Raw genomic sequence first — 18,524 nt, forward strand, 5'->3', positions numbered from 1 at the left:
CGTTAAGAATGGTGTGCTCGGGAGAGGGGTTTAAGCGACATTGATGAGCTGTTCTGCGGAACTTTGCTTACGATTTGCCAGGGGCGGCAAATGCCATGCCCTTCGGATAGGCTTAAATTGCAGTGAAATTACAGACCGAACTGCCCACGACGGTGAGGCTTGGGCGTGAGGCTCTCGGGAGGATTCGTAGGGCGTGTTCTCTCCCCACCTTGGTACGCAGGTCCCAACTCAATGTCCAGCTCAACATGACAAATTAGAGTTGGCGTGTGGCAAAGACGAGCAGAGTTCCTGCAGCACGTGGGAAATGCACAGACGTGGCAAGGTTGCGAGGTCCAAATTCGTGAGATGATCGAGTCGTGACGTCTACACGGACAGAATACCACAGTCAAGATACCATTTCACCACAAGCCAAGGTTTCCTTTTCGTACGTGTTGGGTATATACTTGGTATTAAGTCTACCTCGATGAATATGCACAGTCGATTGAAAAAATGGCTAGACTTCTATATCGTAGATTTTTCGCCCGGAACGCCGCCGGCGCAGGGGGCGTCGCTCTCTCGTTTTATCTGCTCTGCGTCTACTTTGTCTTCTCCTCTCCTCCTTGTCCATCTTGGTGGCCCATCACGGCCCCAAGGCGGGGTTTGGGATGCCGAAAGAGCGTCTCTTCCCCATGAAATCTTTCCTCTTTGATGCAAAAAACGACGTGGCGGCTCTCGCAAAGGTGCTGCTTTGGGGCCCGCGTAAAACCAATGTTTGTTGGATGTGATATAAAAAAACGACGACGCTGAATGATTGGTAGGCAGAATGATGGAGGTGACGATGAACCCGCTTGTAAATTGATTTTGACATGGTAAGGATTGGGGGATGTGATTTTACAAGTTGCCGTTGTTGGCAATGAGGTTGGTGGTGCCCCGGGTGTTGCGGGCAACGCTGGCGCCCGTAGCACCGGCGAGCTCCTTGATGCGGTCCGAGACAGCGGTGACATCAGTCAGGCTCTCCAGAGACATGAGGTAGGCGGCCAGGCCGGCGATGTGAGGCGAGGCCATGGAGGTACCGGACAGGGTGTCGGTGGCCGAGTCGCTGGTGATGCCAACACTCTGGACGTTGACACCGGGGCCGAAGATGTCGACAACGGCGCCAAAGTTGCTGAAGCTGGCCTTGCGGTCGTTGGTCTGGTCGATGGCACCGACGGTGATGGCGTTCGGGGACGAGGCAGGGCTGACGTTGGCAGCGTTCTGGTTCTCGTTTCCGGCAGCGACGACGGGGACGACACCAGCAGCGGCAATGGCCTCGACGGCAGCGTTGACGGCAGCAGACTTAGAACCACCCAGGGACATGTTCATGACAGCCTTGCCACTCAGGCCCTTTGCCTTGGCGTCGGAGGCGACAAAGTTGAGGCCGTCAATGACGCCGGAGTTGGTGCCACCACCATCGGCATCGAGAACCTTGACTCCGATGATGTTGGCTTTCTTGGCGACTCCGAAGGTGGCACCGGCAATGGTTCCAGAAACGTGAGAGCCGTGGCCGTTCTCGTCGGTATCAACGTTGTTCACAGAGTTGAATCCCATAGTGGCGCGTCCCTGGAACTCCTCGTGAGTAGTCAGGACACCAGTGTCGACGACGTAGGCGGTGATACCCGTGCCGGCAGTATCATCGAAAATGTAGCCAGCTGACGTTGCGTTACCAGAGGTCTGCGCGTGTGACAAGCGCACCAAACCAGAAGGAGCGTTGGTCTGGGACTGGAGAGCAGAGGCCTTGACGTAGGCATCGGCCTCAATGTATGCAACCTCGTTTGCCGAGTTGATGTCCATCATCATGAGATCGTCACCCTCCATAGCCAGAGCTCGCCATCCCGACATGGCAAACGTCTTGACGCTGGTGGACAGAAGCTTTCCCTGAAGGCCACGCTTGCCCAGGTTGCGCTTCTTGACCAGGTGGGTGATCTTCAGTTGATGGGCGTTGACTTCATCGTCAGTGAAGGTCTTGTTGTAGACCACAATGTAGGCGTTGGGAACAATATCCGTGGCGTCCTTGTTGGCGATTGGTACACCCATGAACTGGTCCGCCGCGGTAGACGAAGGCTTGGTGATGGCAACTGCTTGGGCAAGCGGTGCTGCCAACACCAGCAGCGAGGTGAAAAGAGTGCTCAGCTTAGGTGCCATGGTGGATACAAGTTATATCGTGTAAAATGGAATTGGTAATATTCCGTGTTGTACCAGACAGGTTGAAGTGAAATTGGGATGTCGTCGAACTGGTCAGATGGTTCGAGTCCTTGATGTGGAAGAGAATATCCAAGAGAATCAGACTGTAGACGACACTGAGGGTCGACCTAAGAATTATTTCCGGCTCCAGGCGAGAATGTGTGTGTGAAGTGGTATACACTGTCGGGCCCAAGTGAGGGACTGGAACAACAGGGAGGGGGAGGGAGTGTGTAAGATGAAAGAAGTGTGGTGGAACAATGGGGAATGTCAAGATGATCGAGAACAATATACGATGTTCTCCTTGACGACTCTCCAAGATACACGCACGTAACGAATCGAAACGGATACTCGCGAGAAGGACAAGAGACTGAAGAGGAGAGAATGCAGATATCAAACCTGGAGTCCTCCGGCCTTTAAAGGGATCCATCTCGTGGATTGGCAAAGATCTGCTGGGGGGGCCAAGTTGCCCCGTCGTGCCCGTCGCGCAAGCACCAGTCCCCCGTCGTGGGTGTCTAGGTACCTGCGTCGAGGCATGAAAATGGGTCTTCATGACTGGGCCGCTCCACTAGTCGAGGTACAAATCTGGGCAGCTAAGTGGTGTTTGGCGCGGCGCCAAGCGCTAACCAATGCATGCTTAGTCGCCAAGTCAAACGGGACCCCTGGAACTGCCGCGGCGATCCACCACTACATGCCTGTCTTGGGGTGCGACCGCTTCAATCCCAGACAGCCCTTGTGTTACTGGCTCGGCGGCGGAGGCGCATAGTGAACCGCAATCTCGTGAAATGAACACCACCGACTCCGCGAACCTGAACGCATCATGTGAGCCTCTGCGAGCTCTTTACCCGGCTGGCTCGCGGTGCCTACGCTTGCTCCTGAGTAATGTAGCTGCGCAGGCCATGAATCTGGGGACTTGCCGCCTCCCGGGTTCGGGACCCGCAACGGTGGTGGCTACGGCCCACGACAAATGACTTGCAGATACTGAATCGTGAAGCCGCAAATTTCTCCACGCCTGAGCAGCACATATCGCTTGCACCTTCTGGCCAGAACAAGCACGTTGGAAATACCGTTTGAACGGCAATGGATAGCGTAGTTGGCTTGCGTAAGTCTGGCACCGGCGGGGGGGATTCTGAGCAGTGGAATAACTCCCCGATGCTTCAGATCCTCGCGTTGACGTGCCCCCCTAGCCCAGGCATGTGCAGTTGTTTGAAGCAGAGGCCATGGTACGAGTTCCTGGATTTGTGAGGCAGAGCCAAGCCTGGCCGTATATGGCAGCAGCCAAGGTCGAGCAGTCCGGGGAACCCAGGGCGCGGCGAGGCGAAGACATATTTCTCCGATGGCGTGTGGGATCAAAGGGTGGTAGCAAACAGCGAGCGAGCCTCACGGGCCCGCAGGCATACACGCAGAGCACATGAGCCACAGAGTGTCGCAGCCAGGAATAGACATGCGAGCATGAAAACAAGAGGCAACGTCAACAGGAGGAATGTCAGCGGCGGCAGGCCCTGGGAAGATCTCAGGATCGCTGCTTAGGGTCGTGCTGTCGTACAGAAGAAGGCTTGGCTGGAACGTGATCCCTGGGTGGTGAGGAGGCTCTTCTAAAAGCGAGCGGCGGGCGCTAGACAAATCTGGAAGTGTGCTCAGGGCCAGGGTGGGCGATGGTCTTTTGGGGTCCGTGGTCCCCACTGAGTAGAAACAGTAGCCCCCGTTTCAACTCGGCTGGGCTAGCGACGGGTCTGATTGGCTCAGAAGCCTCCTTGTCGGGGATGAAACTTGGCGCCCTGCTCCTGGGAGAGAAAAGTAAGCATGGGAACAAGCTTAGAAACATTTGTGATAGGTCTCGATGATGGGACGAAGTGACGTTCTTGGGGAACATTTGGTGTCAGCCGAAATTCGAGGATCTCGTCGACCTGGCGGTGCTCAACGGTGATCAATGCCTCGGAATCGCAACCGAAGTGGTATGCTTAAACAATAGTCCAATGCTAGAGGTGGCCATCAGACGCAAGCAACTAGGTACTACTACAAACCCTCAATTTACTTCAAGCAAACCAGATTCGGAGAGTCTTTGGCTACGGCTATAGGGTAGCCACGAAAATTGGGAAACTCGCCAACGACTAGTTCCTGTAAGTCGGAATGTACTGACTGCACACTCTCAAATTACCTGAAACGCACTCGCACGCACTCACCCTCTATCTCGCGGCCAGTTTGTATGGCAGTCGCCTCCATGCTAAGGCGAGTGGATCAACGCGTGCCAGAGCTTGGCGGATAGTTTGGCTGAACTAATGCCCTGGTCAAGATCAAGATCGCATCCACACATGTCAAGACCATATTGAAGAAGAGACGATCCTTGCGGAGATGGCTTCGGGAGAACGATAGTATACAGAATAGTTCCCAGCATGTCGATACCGGAAGCGGCGACATCCAAAGTGCCCAGACTAGCCACGAGCCTCATGTGGAGATGCATGGGCGAGCTGTGCAATATATCTCGGGCTCGCTTAAGATCTACCAATTTGCGCCTCTGAATGCCACGCCATTCGGACATTCCACTTTGGAATCAGCTCAAGCTCAAGCTCGGACCGGAGATCTCGTGGCGTCTTCGATTTCTGGGTTGTAATGCGCCTGTAAAGGGACGGCAGCCGTCTGCATTTGAGCCGCATCCTCATTCATGTGAGCTGCTTTTGCACACACTTCTCGTTTTTGGCTTGTCCCGCAAACGTTGCATCCTATACCATGTGGACCATGCGCAGGCTTGAGGATGTCGCCATTTGGTCAAGGGCTTTCACTGTCACCGATGTTTTGCTTTTACGATGCCTTTTTCCTAATTCCTTCTCGGTTCGTTCGTTTTTCTGTCAAGTATCCAGTATCTTTCCACTGTGTCCTAGTTGAATTAGGGTTTTTTTCTATTGTCTCGCGTGCAGGTTCGAGTGAGACATATTGCGCGGTGCGGCCCGCATAACCCAACTTCTCAACCTCAAACAAATCCCCTCGGATGGCCCAACCGCCAATATGGAAAGATGATAGTTTGTTGAAAGAGCTGCGATCGCGGCTTACGGAGCTGTACAGCAACTGGGCCTGCCTTTGCCACTGCTGACTTGTCAATGGCCCCTAGGCATGCAGGAAGGGTTTGCGATCTGCCGAATATGGATGGAAGATGGCATGAATGTTGGCGAGAAGCGACGTTTACAACTGACATGGCAATGCCACAACCAATCCGTCTGGCGGCAGCGTGTTTGTGTTGGGGCCCGTTTAGCAACAGCCCAGGTGGCTGGTGCCAGCAAAGACAAAGAGCTCCATTTTCTGAATGCAAGCAAGCAACTACGGTGGGCACCCACCGGTTGCCAATCAAGACCCTGGGTGTGTCAACACGCAACGGACGTCATGGAGAATGGAGAATGGAGAATGGATTGAAGTGCGGTACGGTAGTTGGTTGGTTGGTTATTTGCTTGCTTGCTTGTAGTCACGAGACCTGGCTGCACTGGCTATCTATGTATGCATGAACTACATGGCTCGCTCAGCCCACCCGGCTGCACTGCCAGACAGACTGCAGGACAGGAATGTTTTTTCTGTTGCCCAACCCAGGCGGCTGTGCAGATCTCCCTGCCCAGATGCAGACACACACAGCCAGAAATAATCAGCGCTGGCCCTGACTAGAATGCTGATGTACCGCCATCCCATGTTGGAACACAGATCGCGTTACCGGCGCGTAATGACTCGTCGAGAGAGTCACGGAGAGTCTATTCTCGATTCTCGGTCCAAGCACCCGGGCGGAGGGGTAGTGTGCTAACGAGCACTGCGCGACAGGTGGCTGCGAGGGAGATAGTACTGAATCGCTCAGCAGAGAGCGGCTGCAGAGTCTAATTGCAAGGAGCCCGGGCGCATTACCTAAGTGAACTCTCGGGCTGGAAGACGGACCCAGTGTTATCCAATCCATATGGGCTGTTGTTGAATGGGCCATTGGCAATTGGCGCCTCGACAGCCGTTGCGCTCCATCCGCTGCCCGTTGCCCTCTACTGCGTTGTCGAGGCTTCCAGGTTCCAGGGCGGGTGCTCACTTCCAGGGAAATTTCCCAGAGGGCCCAGCGCATTGATGAGAGTTGACCCCGATCTGGCGAGCGAAGCGCTGCAAAAGGCCGCGCCCCTCCGACATCTGTCCCGTCCCGTCCCATTCCCATGCCACTCTGGGCCAACCTGTTCGTTGCCCACTGCCCACCATCCCGTCTGGCCCCCGTCCCATCCCATCACATTCCATGCGAGGTCAGCGCTGGCCTGCAGTCTTGAAGTCCAGCCCGTTGATTGACTAGTCCCGACGCTGCGGATCATTCTCGCTGTCCGCCGCCCGCTTGACTGCCACCAGCGCACCGCACTGTTCGCACTGCACTGCTGGGCTGCGCTGGACTGCGCTGGACTGCACTGCACCGCGCTGCACCTTTTCGCGGCCGCCGAAATTGCAACTCACTTTCTGTAACCGCATTGATCTGGGGCCCCCATCAATAGTCAAATTTCGCAGCAATTTCTCACGGCCTGCCCTCGGACAACTTTCGTCCCACCCGTGACCGCCTGAGAAAGCGTAGTACCCAAGGGCCTGCAGTTGGATTTCTCTGTCTGCCCCGACCCGCCGGTGCCCGTTCCATTATCCTCGGTGACCCTATCTCCTCTGTGGCCTGCACGCGACCACTACCACAGCCACGGCTTCATCCTCGCCCTCCCGTACACTGCAAACGCCTTGGCCTGTCGAGTGAGGACTGTTGCCTGCCACGTCCTTCTTTGCCCGGCATAATTTGCAGCAGCAGCAGCCGTATCATCCCCTCTTGGCCGACAGCGAGCAAGGGCCACTCGCCATCCTCCGCGGTCTGTCATGCGAAGCGAACCTCCGGACCTGGAGGAATAGCACCCGACGAAGAAGCAGAAGACGACGACGATGATGATGGGCAAGCGGACTTCGGCAATCTTCGAGGCGGATGACGACCATGGCATGGGCTCCAGTTCTTTCGAGACGCCCTCGCACGCGCACACCATTCACATGCCGCGGACTGGCGCCTACCTACAGCGGGATATGTCGATTGATGGCGATGAGGATGACGATAACGAGGGCTCTGCGACGACCGAGCTGGCCGCTATCATGACGACAACCTCTACGCCTGTCACCCCGGGCCCGTCCAGCCCACCTCTCGACCAGGCAAAACCCCAGGACTTCGTACCGCCGACGCGGCCTAGCAGCACTCCGTTCCCGAATGCACAACAGGGCCAGACCGACATTCGCTGTCTGCATTGTCAGCCCGACTGCCAGGACTGCTCTGACGATGCCATGGCCATGAGCCCGGCTGCGACCCCGACCATCGATCAGCAACCTCTGCTCGGCCTGAGCGCCCTCCCGGCCGAGATCCACGAGTGCGTCCTGGACCATTTGTTTGGGTATCGTGTTTCGACCACGTCGCCGAGCTCGCTGAGCATCCCGAGCGTCAATGCCCGCAGTTGGAGTACCGCCTTGCGACACTCGAGGAGGAAGGAGTTGTCCAACTTGGCCCTGGTCACACCACTGTGGCGCTACCTGGTGCAGGCACGTTTGTTTCGGCACATCAAAGTCAAGGCCACCGTCTCTGGGTGCAACGAGGTGGTGCAGTTCTTTACCGCCAACCAGCACCTGAGGGACTTTGTCAAGCACATCGAGATATGGTTTCCCGTCTTTCAGCCCAAGTTCAACACGCCCTTCCCTACGAATTCCTCGCTGGCCCTCCCCACCGTCTCCCCAGAGGGAATCTCCAGCGCGCAGTATGGGTTGCCCACGGACAATGCCACCTTGGAAGAAGTCTTCTTCCTCGTTGGCAACTCGTTTTCCGAAGTTCAGGTGATGACCCTCGAAGGCGGCGAGCGCAAGAAGGCGCCCAGGGTCCAGTTCACTCTCCCCACCACTTCGTCGCACATGAGAGAGTTGCCAGAGGTCAAGACGGTCCGCACTTTGATCATCAAAAGCCAGTGGAACATTATTCGGCACTACAAGGACTGGGAGTACATTTCCAACGCGCTTCCGAACCTGGAGGAGTGGCATGGCACGTACGCCAAGCCCAAGTCCAAGAGCTATCTGAGCATGGCAGGCACCCTCGAGATCCTGGACCCCAAGATCACCAAGCTCAACCTCAGTCTAGAGACCGACTACCGCCGTGAGATGACATGCCCGCCATACTACCTGAAAGTGTGCGAGCAGCTTCACTGGTGCGACAAGATGGCCAAGGCGGCCAGCACACTGGAGCATCTGTCATACACCGGGCGTGTATGCCATACTTTCTTCGACATGCTTGCCAGGTATTCAAATCCTCGGACGACCCGACTAAAGACTATCGATATCACCGTGAAGAACTGCTGCCGTCAGAATGCGCAGTGGAATGAGTCCGGCTCGGGCATCACAGACATGCACTTCATCAGTGCATTCGAGCAGCTCGTGCTTGGGGGCATCCGATGTCTGGAGCGTTTAAAGTCGGTGAATCTCTTGCGGATCCGCTACGTGGATCTAGGTAAGTATTCCTGCTCCAGGGACGGAGGGAAACGGTGCTCCATACTGACATCGTTCCTAGATTCGCCTGTACCTCCGTTGAACCCTTATTTCCTCATCAAAGACGGTTGGTGCTCTGGTGTTTGGAGCGACGACATCGTTGCAGAACTCAACCGCGTCCGCCCGGACGCACGTTTCGAAGCAATGGCAGAGAGCTTTGGTGAGGTCGGCTATAACAAAGAAAACCGACTGGTTATCAGCCCTGACTTCCCCAAGTCCCGAGTTCTCTCGCTAAAGCTCGCAAACTATGCTATGCTCTCGGGTGGTATAAGCATAGTGTAGCGCCATGATCATACCTGAGTACGAGCGAGGACTTCTGTGTTGTCCCGCCGACATACCAACAGTCTTTGAACAGACTCCCCTCATTCCCAACATAGACCACGAGTATACGATTACGACCCTACCCAATGCGTCAGCCCCTTTTGACGCATAGAGGACAACTTCTTTTCCTTTGTTTGATCACATCTGCGACGGCGTTTGAGAGTCTCATTTTCTGCGAATTTTGAGGCGTATAGACAGGATGGAATCGCGGTCCGCACCATGATACCCCTCTCGGGTACACCTAATCCCCACCATTGAAAGGAGTTATTTGATGTTCAAAATATCTTGTCGTACTAGCACGGAAGCATAATGCCGGTGTTAAAGGAAGAAACAGCAGAAGGAAGGGGACTGAGGCATACGGTGCTGACGGATTATCACGGCGGCTGCGTTGTGCTGCCTGGGCCACACGTCTTGCATATTTGCAATTTGTGTCTTGGAGTCGAGATCTGGTCTTATAAAGGCCACTCTTGACCGGAAATTGTGTACTTCGTACCTACGATAGAAGCGATAGGTAATGCAAGTTGCGCCATGAACATACAGGTCTTGACAGTATGTGAATGCTGGTGAGAAACATGCCTATTTGTCGACGGTCCTCACGGTAAGCGGGCCAATCAAACTGCAACACAATCAACTTCTGCAGCTTCTCTGAAGTAGTGAAACTACATTGCCACTCATGATTTGAATTCCGTCTCGCCATTGATATGGCTTTCTAGTAGCTAGACGATAAAATTCTGATGTTCTAGCTCCCATATCATTTAGCTGCTGTTTTCGACTGACCCACGCTCTTTGGCGCCCCAGTGCTAACATCCGCCTCTGGGCTCCCTTGAAGATCCCCAATGATGATCCCCAGGATCCAACAGTTCACGAGGAAGAATGCTAGAGAAGCATAGAACAGGCCAGGCATGAACGTGCTCTGCCCCAGGAACTCGAGATTGTAGCCCTGCTGGAGCCATAGGCCCTGCGTTGCAACCCAGAGCGCAAGCGCGGAGACGCCCAGGCCTGGCCGGCGAAGCAGCGACGAGGAGGGGAGGTAAAGGGGCAGGAATACCATGTACCAGAGGAAGTACTTGTGTGAAGCATTAGTCCTGTCAAGCAAGCATATGGGAGTGTAATAGTGTAGTCATACCTGGCTAGTGCACACCTTGTTGAACGTCACGAACGCAAAAGTCTGCGCCAGCATCGTCGTGGCAAGATCCTTCTTGGCGCCTACAAGGGGGATCAGCACGCAGCTCAACAGCAGCTGGGGCACAAATGCCACGCTCTCGATCCGCAGGCCAAGGAGCTCGGTGCCCCAAGCCCCCGCCTGGCCCGACTGCGCGGTCACGTATGGCTCCGCCGACGTCAGATACAGCAGGACGTTGTACGGGCTGAAGTTGTGCCGGTGGTCGATCCGCGTCACGTGGTGTAGGAACGTGTGTTGCAGGAACTCGCGCCCGTACAGCGCGTACATGGCGATATTGAGGCCCAGAAACGTCGCCAGGCTGACGATGGCGAGCCGCAGCCGCTCGGGCGTCAGGAAGCGCCGCAGCAGCGACGTGCCTGCGGCGAACTGGCGCCCCATTCGCTCGCCGTCCATCCACCACACGATGGCCGGCGCGTAGATGAAGGGGTAGATCTTGAAGTGCACGCCGAGACCCAGCAGCGCGGCGGCGAGCGTGACGCGCCGCTCGAGCACGGCGTACAGCAGCGCCGTGACCAGCACGCCCAGCACGCCCTCGGAGCTGCCGCGCGTCGAGATCGTGGCCACCATGGGATTGAGCAGCCAGATGCTGGCGTAGCCGAGGGCGGCGGCCTCGGTCCTGGCCGCCGGCGGGCCGTGGCGCCGCAGCACCCGCACGAGCAGCCAGCCGGCCGCCAGGTCCGCGGCCGCGAACAGGACCTTGCCGAACGAGAACCAGAAGACGCCGGCGGCGCCGGGCGCGGGCAGCGTCGTCGGGTACAGCAGCCAGGCCAGCAGCGGCGTGTAGCGGTACGTCTCCCGGGCATACGGCGACCGCGCGGGCGAGTTGAACGTCAGCCGTGCCGCGTCCGTGAAGACCATGTAGTCGATGTCGGTGTACTTGAGCGGCGAGTTGGCGTCCTGCCACAGGCCGTAGACGAGCAGGATGGCCCGCAGCAGGAACGCGGACCCGAAGACCAGGAGGGGAGAAGAGAAGAAGGCCGAGATTATGTTGGCCATGGTGGATGTAGGAGGCCTGGTGCGGCCACTTGACAAACCCCTGATTTTCCTTTTTCTTCGTAGGCTCAAGCTTATAAGACGATCCGTCACAACGTATGCCACGCCGCTTGATAGGTATTGTAGCCGACTTTAGGGGGCGTTCATTATGGTGCTGCTTTCAATTGGTTGGGAAGTCTTTCATAACCCAAGCCAACACTTCCACACCTTGTAATGAAAACAAAAACAGGACCTTTAAAGACACAGAAAGGAAAACAAGTCCGGCTGTGGTATAACAGTGTGTTGACTTGCTCCCCCTAATCGTAGTTACATACTGTATTCACGTTTTCGGCAGAATGTCGGCTTAGCGCTTCCAATCTCTCAATCCCAACGTCAATCTGATCTTCGCCGCTACAGCCACACCGGGGTGCGACACGGTTTCTCCATCAGCAGCTCCATCCAAAGCTCAAAACTGCAACCAGGCATCTGCTGGGCTGTCCGATCACCATGTCAGGGGAAAACACTGTCGAAGCGACAGGGAAAAGAGGGAACAGGATGCCGGGAGGAGTGAAGCGAGACTACAGGGGCAATAAGAAGGACCTGCCTGTCCGCGATGCACCCCGCAACGAGTACACGTCCATGTTCGAGGGCTTCCGCGATGAGCTCGACAAGCACCATGATCGTCGCGAGAAGATCGTCAAGGTCTCGAGGGACGTCACTGCCTTGAGCAAGAAGATGTGTGTCATATTTCTCCCCCACACTCTAGAAACCGAATGACTAACGGGCTTGTAGTATTTTCTCGTTGCAAAGGTAAATTGCCTACATCGTCTTTAGTTAACGTCATCTATGGGAGCTCTCCTAGGCATCATCGACAGCCAAGTCTCCCCAGCATGTCTCAGGAAGTCAAGCTAACGTCTTTCACAGAGTTCGGAAACTCAACCAGCCTCTTCCTGACAACATTGTCAAGGAGAATGAGGAGCGTATGAGTGAGATCAAGTCCATGCTCGCCACCATCGTCGATGATGTCTCGGGTATCCGTCGGTACCGTTACAATCTCATGTGCCTGGAGGAGTTCGTCGAGGCCATCTCATTTGCCTACTACCTGGAACATCAACGCCTTATAACCCCGGAGACGATGCAGAGTACATTAGGCGATGTCAATATTCCCTTCACGGCTAATGACTACGTCTACGGTCTCTTCGATCTCACCGGCGAGATGATGCGCTTCGCCACGACCGTCACTGCTCTTACAGGCTCCATCCCCACGGGTGTCGCCGCCGGTGCTGAAGATGTTCAGACGGGGGCAGACGCTCCTAGGAATATCTTGGGTGACCTTCAGGATATCTCCAGCATGCTACAGCTCATGCAGCTGAACGACAGAACCTACTTCAAGAAGAAGGACGTTATGATTGAGCAAGTACGTAAGGTGGAGCGCGTCGGGTATGGCGTCACCGTACGAGGCAACGAGCGGCCTAAGGGCTGGATGCCTGACATGAACGAGGATGCTGGCCACCATGATGATGGGTCCGCTGAATAGAGCGTGCCCACATCCTTTTCGAGGCACCATGCTCATGGGTACTACCTCTGATGCATGGCTTGAGCTATGCATCTCATGACACCTTAAGCAGTTTACCTTCCTGGACCGCGTTGGGCGAACACATGCGAGTCTCAAACACTAGAGACGTCTCCCTACCTTCCTGCAGCGGAACTCATGTGTATAGCATGGATGTCCCGCATTGTCTGTCGTATCAACTGAAACTGCCCTGGAGTTACTGGTTGGGATCATTGCTATGGTTATACCTTTCATGGCGTCCAGTGCAGGGCCGTGTATGGATTGTTGGGACTTAGCTTGGGCATAGGCAGTCTTTTATGCTATATCAGTCTCAGCAGTGATTTGAGGTCGCAGTGTCTGAAAGCTAGTCCTCTATAGGCCACCAATGAACAGAGTGAAATCCACTGACTGGCTTCATGAATACAGAGAATACGTTGCATATTTGTGTAAACCCTGAAGTAGACGGGTGAAAATGTTGCGGGGCCTGACCCCCAAGCTCTACGACTCTTGCAGGTCCCATAAGGTCTTGAACAACCCTCCTCTCTCTAAGAGTGTTTCGGGGCTATCAAACTCAACGACGTTTCCATCTTGCAACACCAAAACCTTGTCAAAATCCGCAATGGTCTTCAGCCGGTGCGCAACAACTACCATAGTCCACCCCACGAACTCCTTCCGAATCAAACTCTGCATTAACTCATCCGTTTGCTGGTCCAGACTTTGAAATAGTCAGCAACTCTATAACCGCACACTAAACTCCATGAATTGCTTTACGTACCTGCTGGTGGCTTCATCAAGAAGTAAGATCCGACTCTGCCTCAGCATAGCTCTCGCCAGACAAAATAACTGTTTCTGTCCCGCACTCAACCACTCGGTCCGGAGCTCTGCGTCTAAACCCCCTTTCCCCTTAATTAAGTCTCGTAACCCTGTCTTCTCCAATGCTGCGAGCATGTCTTCATCACTCGCACATGACGCGGGATCGAGGTTATACCTTACGGTACCCGCCAAGAGCAAAGGATCTTGGGGCAGCGTGACAACAGACTCTCTAACGTCATTGACCCTCATCGTCGAAGTATCGATCCCGTCAATCTCAATGGTTCCACTCGCAGGGTCGTACAGTCGAAGTAGCAAGGCAAGGAGAGTGGACTTGCCACTCCCACTGCGACCACAAAGTGCGACTCTCTCCCCTGCTTTGATTTCAAGATCAATGCCATCGAGAACCGTGCGCTCACCGTACTTGGCACTCAACCCGGAGATCGATATATGGCCCTGCGGTGGCCACTCAGGGGGCAGTGTGTTCGAACCTTCCTTTTCCTGTGGAGTATCTGCAATGAACTCCCGGATGCGCGTGATGGCCCCCAATGATGTCTCCAACTCAGTCCAGAAGATGATGACCATTGTCATCGTCTGGCCAAAGCTTGAAACGCTGGTTAGAGCGACGCCCAGCAGACCGGGTGCGACCTTGTCGCGGATGCCTACGGAAACGCCAACCAGCAGCACGCACAGTCCTGCAACCGTGAGCTCGAGCAACAACGTTAGCCATCGTTGTACGCAGTAGAGTAGGTAAAACGGCCGCTGCGAGGTATTGAGGCGGCTGAGATGCTCCTGGTAACACTTTTCTGACCAGCCATAGGCGCGGATGGTAGTCAGACCTGCAAACGACGAGATGAAAAAGGAATAGAGCGGAGACTTGAACTCCAGGTCAAGTAGACGGAGTTGTCGCGAGGTGCGCAAGTAAAACCGCTGGATATAGAATAGGACCAGCGCGAGAACTGGGATAGAAGCGGCCAGGTAGCCCGAGGAAACGCAAGTCATGATGATCTGGCCGACAGCCATAATCAGCTCTAAGATTCTCAAGTCAGTATACAGTTCGTCGTCGGCATCGCCGCCCAGATTAAGATTAGACCCGGGAACCTACGTTCAGAGAACTGCATCAAAGCAACAGGTAGCGGGAAGTCCACGAGGGTCATGTCCTGGCTGAACCGGTTGACTATTTCGCCTACATCTGTTGTCACAAAGTAGGACATCGGGGCACTGCCCTGCTATTAATCTAGGCTCTAAATAGAGAAGTACTGTGTGGTTTCAGGACTAACCTCATCGCTATCCTCAATATACCCCAGTGGAGTGACTTTGCAGACCTTGGAACTATACGGAGCAGGAAGATGCTATTTGACGTTAGACCAGCAACATTACCTTTTATTGTCACTACAATCTTGACTCACCTGAACTGCACAATCATTCCAGCGAGGTTCATGACCGATAGTAGGACGTATATACCGACCCATTTACCCGGGTCCTCGTTGGGGTTGCTCGCATTCGCTGCGGTCCAGTAGTTGAGCCACAGTGCTGCCTGGGGTGTCAGTGTACCAGGGTCTTTTCAATTAAGGAGCATTACGTACGCTGCAAGACGCGGCATGCCACCTGGAAGATTATGAGGGAACAGAATATCAAGAACGAATTGCTCATAAGCGACTTGACGTAGTAAGGCAGAGAGCTGTTCATCCCTCCCCTCGTCTTCACTTTCTTATCATCGGCAGTGCCCATTAGCTCCTTTGATTGAAGATGACCTTTTTCTGAATTGTCCTTCTTCTCGGAGGGATTTACTAGCACGCTGATAGCAATGGTACTCGACTGGATATCTTCGCTCTCGTCTTTGTCCCTATCGCTCGATTTGTAAGATTCTTGGAGATCTCTGATGTACTCGTCTTGGTCTCGGAGGGATGTGAATGTCCCAGTCCTTGACACATACCCATCACCTTTCATAACGATGAGTTGGTCTGCGTATGGGAACCATTGGGCTATCTTTTTATCAGTGCCTGCCGTGGTGATAATAGCTTAGCTTGGGCTTTGACTTGCCATTGTGGGTCGCCATGACCACGGTGGTGCCATTCTGTCTTAGAAGTCCGCTTTTGCCAAGCAAGGCCTTGAAACATCTACTGGATGTATCTGCGTCTAAGCCCTTCATGGTATCATCCAGAACCACAATCTTCTTGCGGCTGTATATTGCTCTTGCCAAAGCCTGCTGGGCGTTCAGAAAAGGCATTCATACCTGTTCAGGTGGACTTACCACACGAGCTTTCTGCCCACCGCTCAATGATATCCCTTGGCTTCCCACCATGGATAAGTCACCATTTGGAAGATGACTAAAGTCCTCTTCTAATTGGCAAGCATTGACCACAGTCTTGTAAAATCCCTCGGAATACTCAGAGAAGGCGACGATGTTAGCGCGGATGGTTTGGTTGAGCACCCATGCGTCTTGATCACAGTATGCAACCACTGCCGAACCAAGGATGCTGACAGTTCCAGAGTGAATATATGTCTCACCAATTATACTCTTCAATAGGGTTGACTTTCCACTTGCGACAGGGCCAACCACTAATGAGAGACCGCCGATTGGTACCTTGACGTTGATTCCTTTCAAATTTGCCTTCTCATTATTCTCTTCCCAGCCGAAATTAGCTTCCTCAATTATGATGGCGTATTTCTCCGAGTTGTTATTAGTGGTTATTCGAGATGATGTTTCGCTATTAACTCTGTAGTCGGTCCATTTTTTCAAAAGTAGGAAATCCTGAATGCGGTCCAGACATGATAAACACTGTGCTACACTATTGAACGAGGAGACTAGGATGCCGACTTGAGACTATGTTAGACATAGGAAACCCTGGCTGGTAGGTCCGACTTACCTGGCATCGCTAGGAGGGTGATGAGATTCAATGAAGTGAATGCTTGCGAGATCCCCAGAGTCCCGCTTCCTGACACCTTTGCAACGATGGCGTAGACAGTGAATGTTACAGCAGACATGGACAACATAGGGACGATATCTTCATAACTGTATTAGCCCAGAAATGAGGCCATAGAGAACCCGACACTTACTGGCACTAATCATCCAAATTTGGATTTTGCGAAATTTCCTTGATTCTGAGAGTTCAAAGTCCCTTAAGTCTTGGATCTTTGTGGTGACCGGGCTACTCATGCCGGACATCTTGATACCTTTCATTGAACCTAAAATGTCGGAGGTGATGCCGACTCGTTTCTGAATCGCAACAATCCATCTGCGCTGTCGCGAGGGTATCATTCTCGCCAATCCTCCCACACCAGCAGCGCACACTATCGCAACGATTACGGGCGCAACACAGACCGGGCCAAGCTGTATACCAAGAATCCACATGGCTAACCCTACCTGTACGATGTTGGGAAAGATGTCTATGACTGAGCGTGCGGACAAACAGATCTTATCGACGTCGGTGCTCATGAGAGTTAATGCGGACGACGCGTGCTTGCTTTCGGCTCGAGTTTTCAACATATCACGATATATGATTCCTACTAAAGCTCCGCGAAGCTTCACTATCGCACGATAGTTCAGGAACATATATATCTGATTCGTGATCTAAATCGAGTATTAGCACGAGACGGAAAGATATGGTCCTATTAGCTTGACGGACTTACAGCGGTACCAATGAAAACAGCTGCATACGCTCCTATAAGTCCATACCCATGACTGACTGGGATGATGTTATGATTAATTATGTAAAACAACATTGTTTGGATCAGGTAAGGCTGCGCCATCATGAACCCGATGTTAAATGCCCGAGGAAGCCAGCACGCTAGGATTTCCGGAGCGAAGGTGATGAGAACAGAGCTGGTCAAACAGTGCTTTTTTGACCTGTTTGCTGCAATATCGTTAGCTCGTCTTGAAGCGCTGCAGATAACGTATAATTACTTGTCCGCCATTTCTTGGCCAGTCGATCGGTCAAGTGAGAGCCATCTAGGTCCCCTTCAAGCAGAAAGAGATCGCCAATTTCCAAGTTTTTGGAGTATCCAAGCCTGAGCAATGGATTGACCCATAGCAAAAGAGCCCAGCCAAATATCCCGGAAACTTCCAAAGGAGACGCATCGCTCCTTGAATGAGTGCCGTAGAGGCTTTTCCTCACAGATTCAACCGCCAATATACACAACTTCAATATTAGCGTCACAGTCACAAGTGATGCGATCATACTATTGTCGTCGAACAGCCATTGAGTTCTGACTCGTGTGAGGTCAAGTAGAGACGTGAATGCAAGGTAAGTCTGTACAATCAATGAGGGGTGCTGCACTCGACTGTGCTCGACATTGGAGATTGTTGCAAGGCTGATAGTGGCCGCCAAAGCGAGTGCGCTTGCTGGCACAGTGAGTGCGCTGCGCACACCATCTCCCCGACTCCAAAGCGCGATCAGTGCGATTTGGAAACCTGCCAGGAAGAGGAAGCAAGACTGAGATTCATGAGCGCGTCAAATTTCGTATGAACAGGAACCGGATATCTCACAGCCTTCAGTGCTGATCCCAAAGGCCAGCCAATTGCCTTCGGTCGCCCAAGGAGTGTGTAGCTGCGACATAGCGAGGCAATAATCGCGATTATCGCAGGCACCAGGCTGAAGATACAATCCTCAAAATAGAGCGTGAAGTCAAAGTTGTGACACTCAAAGCCAGGCCCCAGAGCGGGGCCGAAGCTGTTATCGCCGTCGCATCTCTTCATAGAGTTTGAAATGCGAAATACTGAAGTCCTGTACGATGTCTAAGTGTGGCATTTACTTCGCGTGTCTATCACCGTCGGATATATGTTTGAGGCTGGAATTTTGTCTTGGCTGCCTGATCGCGGTGCCGATGAAGCGCTGCGGCTCCGGCGTCATTGAGGACGGGACGTACGTTTCGTAAGCTTACCCGAATAGGGATGAGATATGCTCAGATGTTAGGGGATGAAACGGGTATTATCGTACCACTGTA

General features: G+C 53.7%; 6 protein-coding genes across 6 annotated transcripts; 2 read left to right on the forward strand and 4 right to left on the reverse strand.

Moving 5' to 3' along the window:
• Positions 1-870: 870 nt before the first annotated feature.
• Positions 871-2,160, reverse strand: JN550_006357 (uncharacterized protein; the record flags this gene model as incomplete). The annotated part of the gene is made up of 1 exon (XM_049318086.1): positions 871-2,160. The coding sequence occupies one exon, from the start codon at positions 2,158-2,160 to the stop codon at positions 871-873; it is 1,290 nt and encodes a 429-aa protein (XP_049171576.1).
• Positions 2,161-6,200: 4,040 nt separating this feature from the next.
• On the reverse strand, positions 6,201-6,512 carry JN550_006358 (uncharacterized protein; the record flags this gene model as incomplete). Its single annotated transcript, XM_049318088.1, has 1 exon — positions 6,201-6,512. One exon carries the CDS (start codon positions 6,510-6,512, stop codon positions 6,201-6,203), a length of 312 nt encoding a protein of 103 aa, XP_049171577.1.
• Positions 6,513-7,110: 598 nt separating this feature from the next.
• Positions 7,111-9,021, forward strand: JN550_006359 (uncharacterized protein; the record flags this gene model as incomplete). The annotated part of the gene is made up of 2 exons (XM_049318089.1): positions 7,111-8,701; positions 8,762-9,021. The coding sequence occupies 2 exons, from the start codon at positions 7,111-7,113 to the stop codon at positions 9,019-9,021; spliced, it is 1,851 nt and encodes a 616-aa protein (XP_049171578.1).
• Positions 9,022-9,811: 790 nt separating this feature from the next.
• JN550_006360 (uncharacterized protein) lies at positions 9,812-11,239 on the reverse strand (the record flags this gene model as incomplete). The annotated part of the gene is made up of 2 exons (XM_049318090.1): positions 9,812-10,126; positions 10,187-11,239. The coding sequence occupies 2 exons, from the start codon at positions 11,237-11,239 to the stop codon at positions 9,812-9,814; spliced, it is 1,368 nt and encodes a 455-aa protein (XP_049171579.1).
• Positions 11,240-11,770: 531 nt separating this feature from the next.
• Positions 11,771-12,752, forward strand: JN550_006361 (uncharacterized protein; the record flags this gene model as incomplete). Its single annotated transcript, XM_049318091.1, has 3 exons — positions 11,771-11,952; positions 12,008-12,025; positions 12,140-12,752. The coding sequence occupies 3 exons, from the start codon at positions 11,771-11,773 to the stop codon at positions 12,750-12,752; spliced, it is 813 nt and encodes a 270-aa protein (XP_049171580.1).
• A 513-nt stretch (positions 12,753-13,265) lies between these two features.
• Positions 13,266-18,276, reverse strand: JN550_006362 (uncharacterized protein; the record flags this gene model as incomplete). The annotated part of the gene is made up of 13 exons (XM_049318092.1): positions 13,266-13,482; positions 13,543-14,608; positions 14,683-14,798; positions 14,858-14,929; positions 14,987-15,110; positions 15,164-15,501; positions 15,617-15,783; positions 15,832-16,385; positions 16,448-16,585; positions 16,638-17,151; positions 17,211-17,434; positions 17,485-18,013; positions 18,067-18,276. 13 exons carry the CDS (start codon positions 18,274-18,276, stop codon positions 13,266-13,268), a joined length of 4,269 nt encoding a protein of 1,422 aa, XP_049171581.1.
• Positions 18,277-18,524: the final 248 nt, after the last annotated feature.

The sequence above is a fragment of the Neoarthrinium moseri genome, assembly GCF_022829205.1.
Source record: "Neoarthrinium moseri strain CBS 164.80 chromosome Unknown scaffold22_Wmoseri_CBS_16480, whole genome shotgun sequence".
NCBI lineage: Eukaryota > Fungi > Ascomycota > Sordariomycetes > Amphisphaeriales > Apiosporaceae > Neoarthrinium > Neoarthrinium moseri.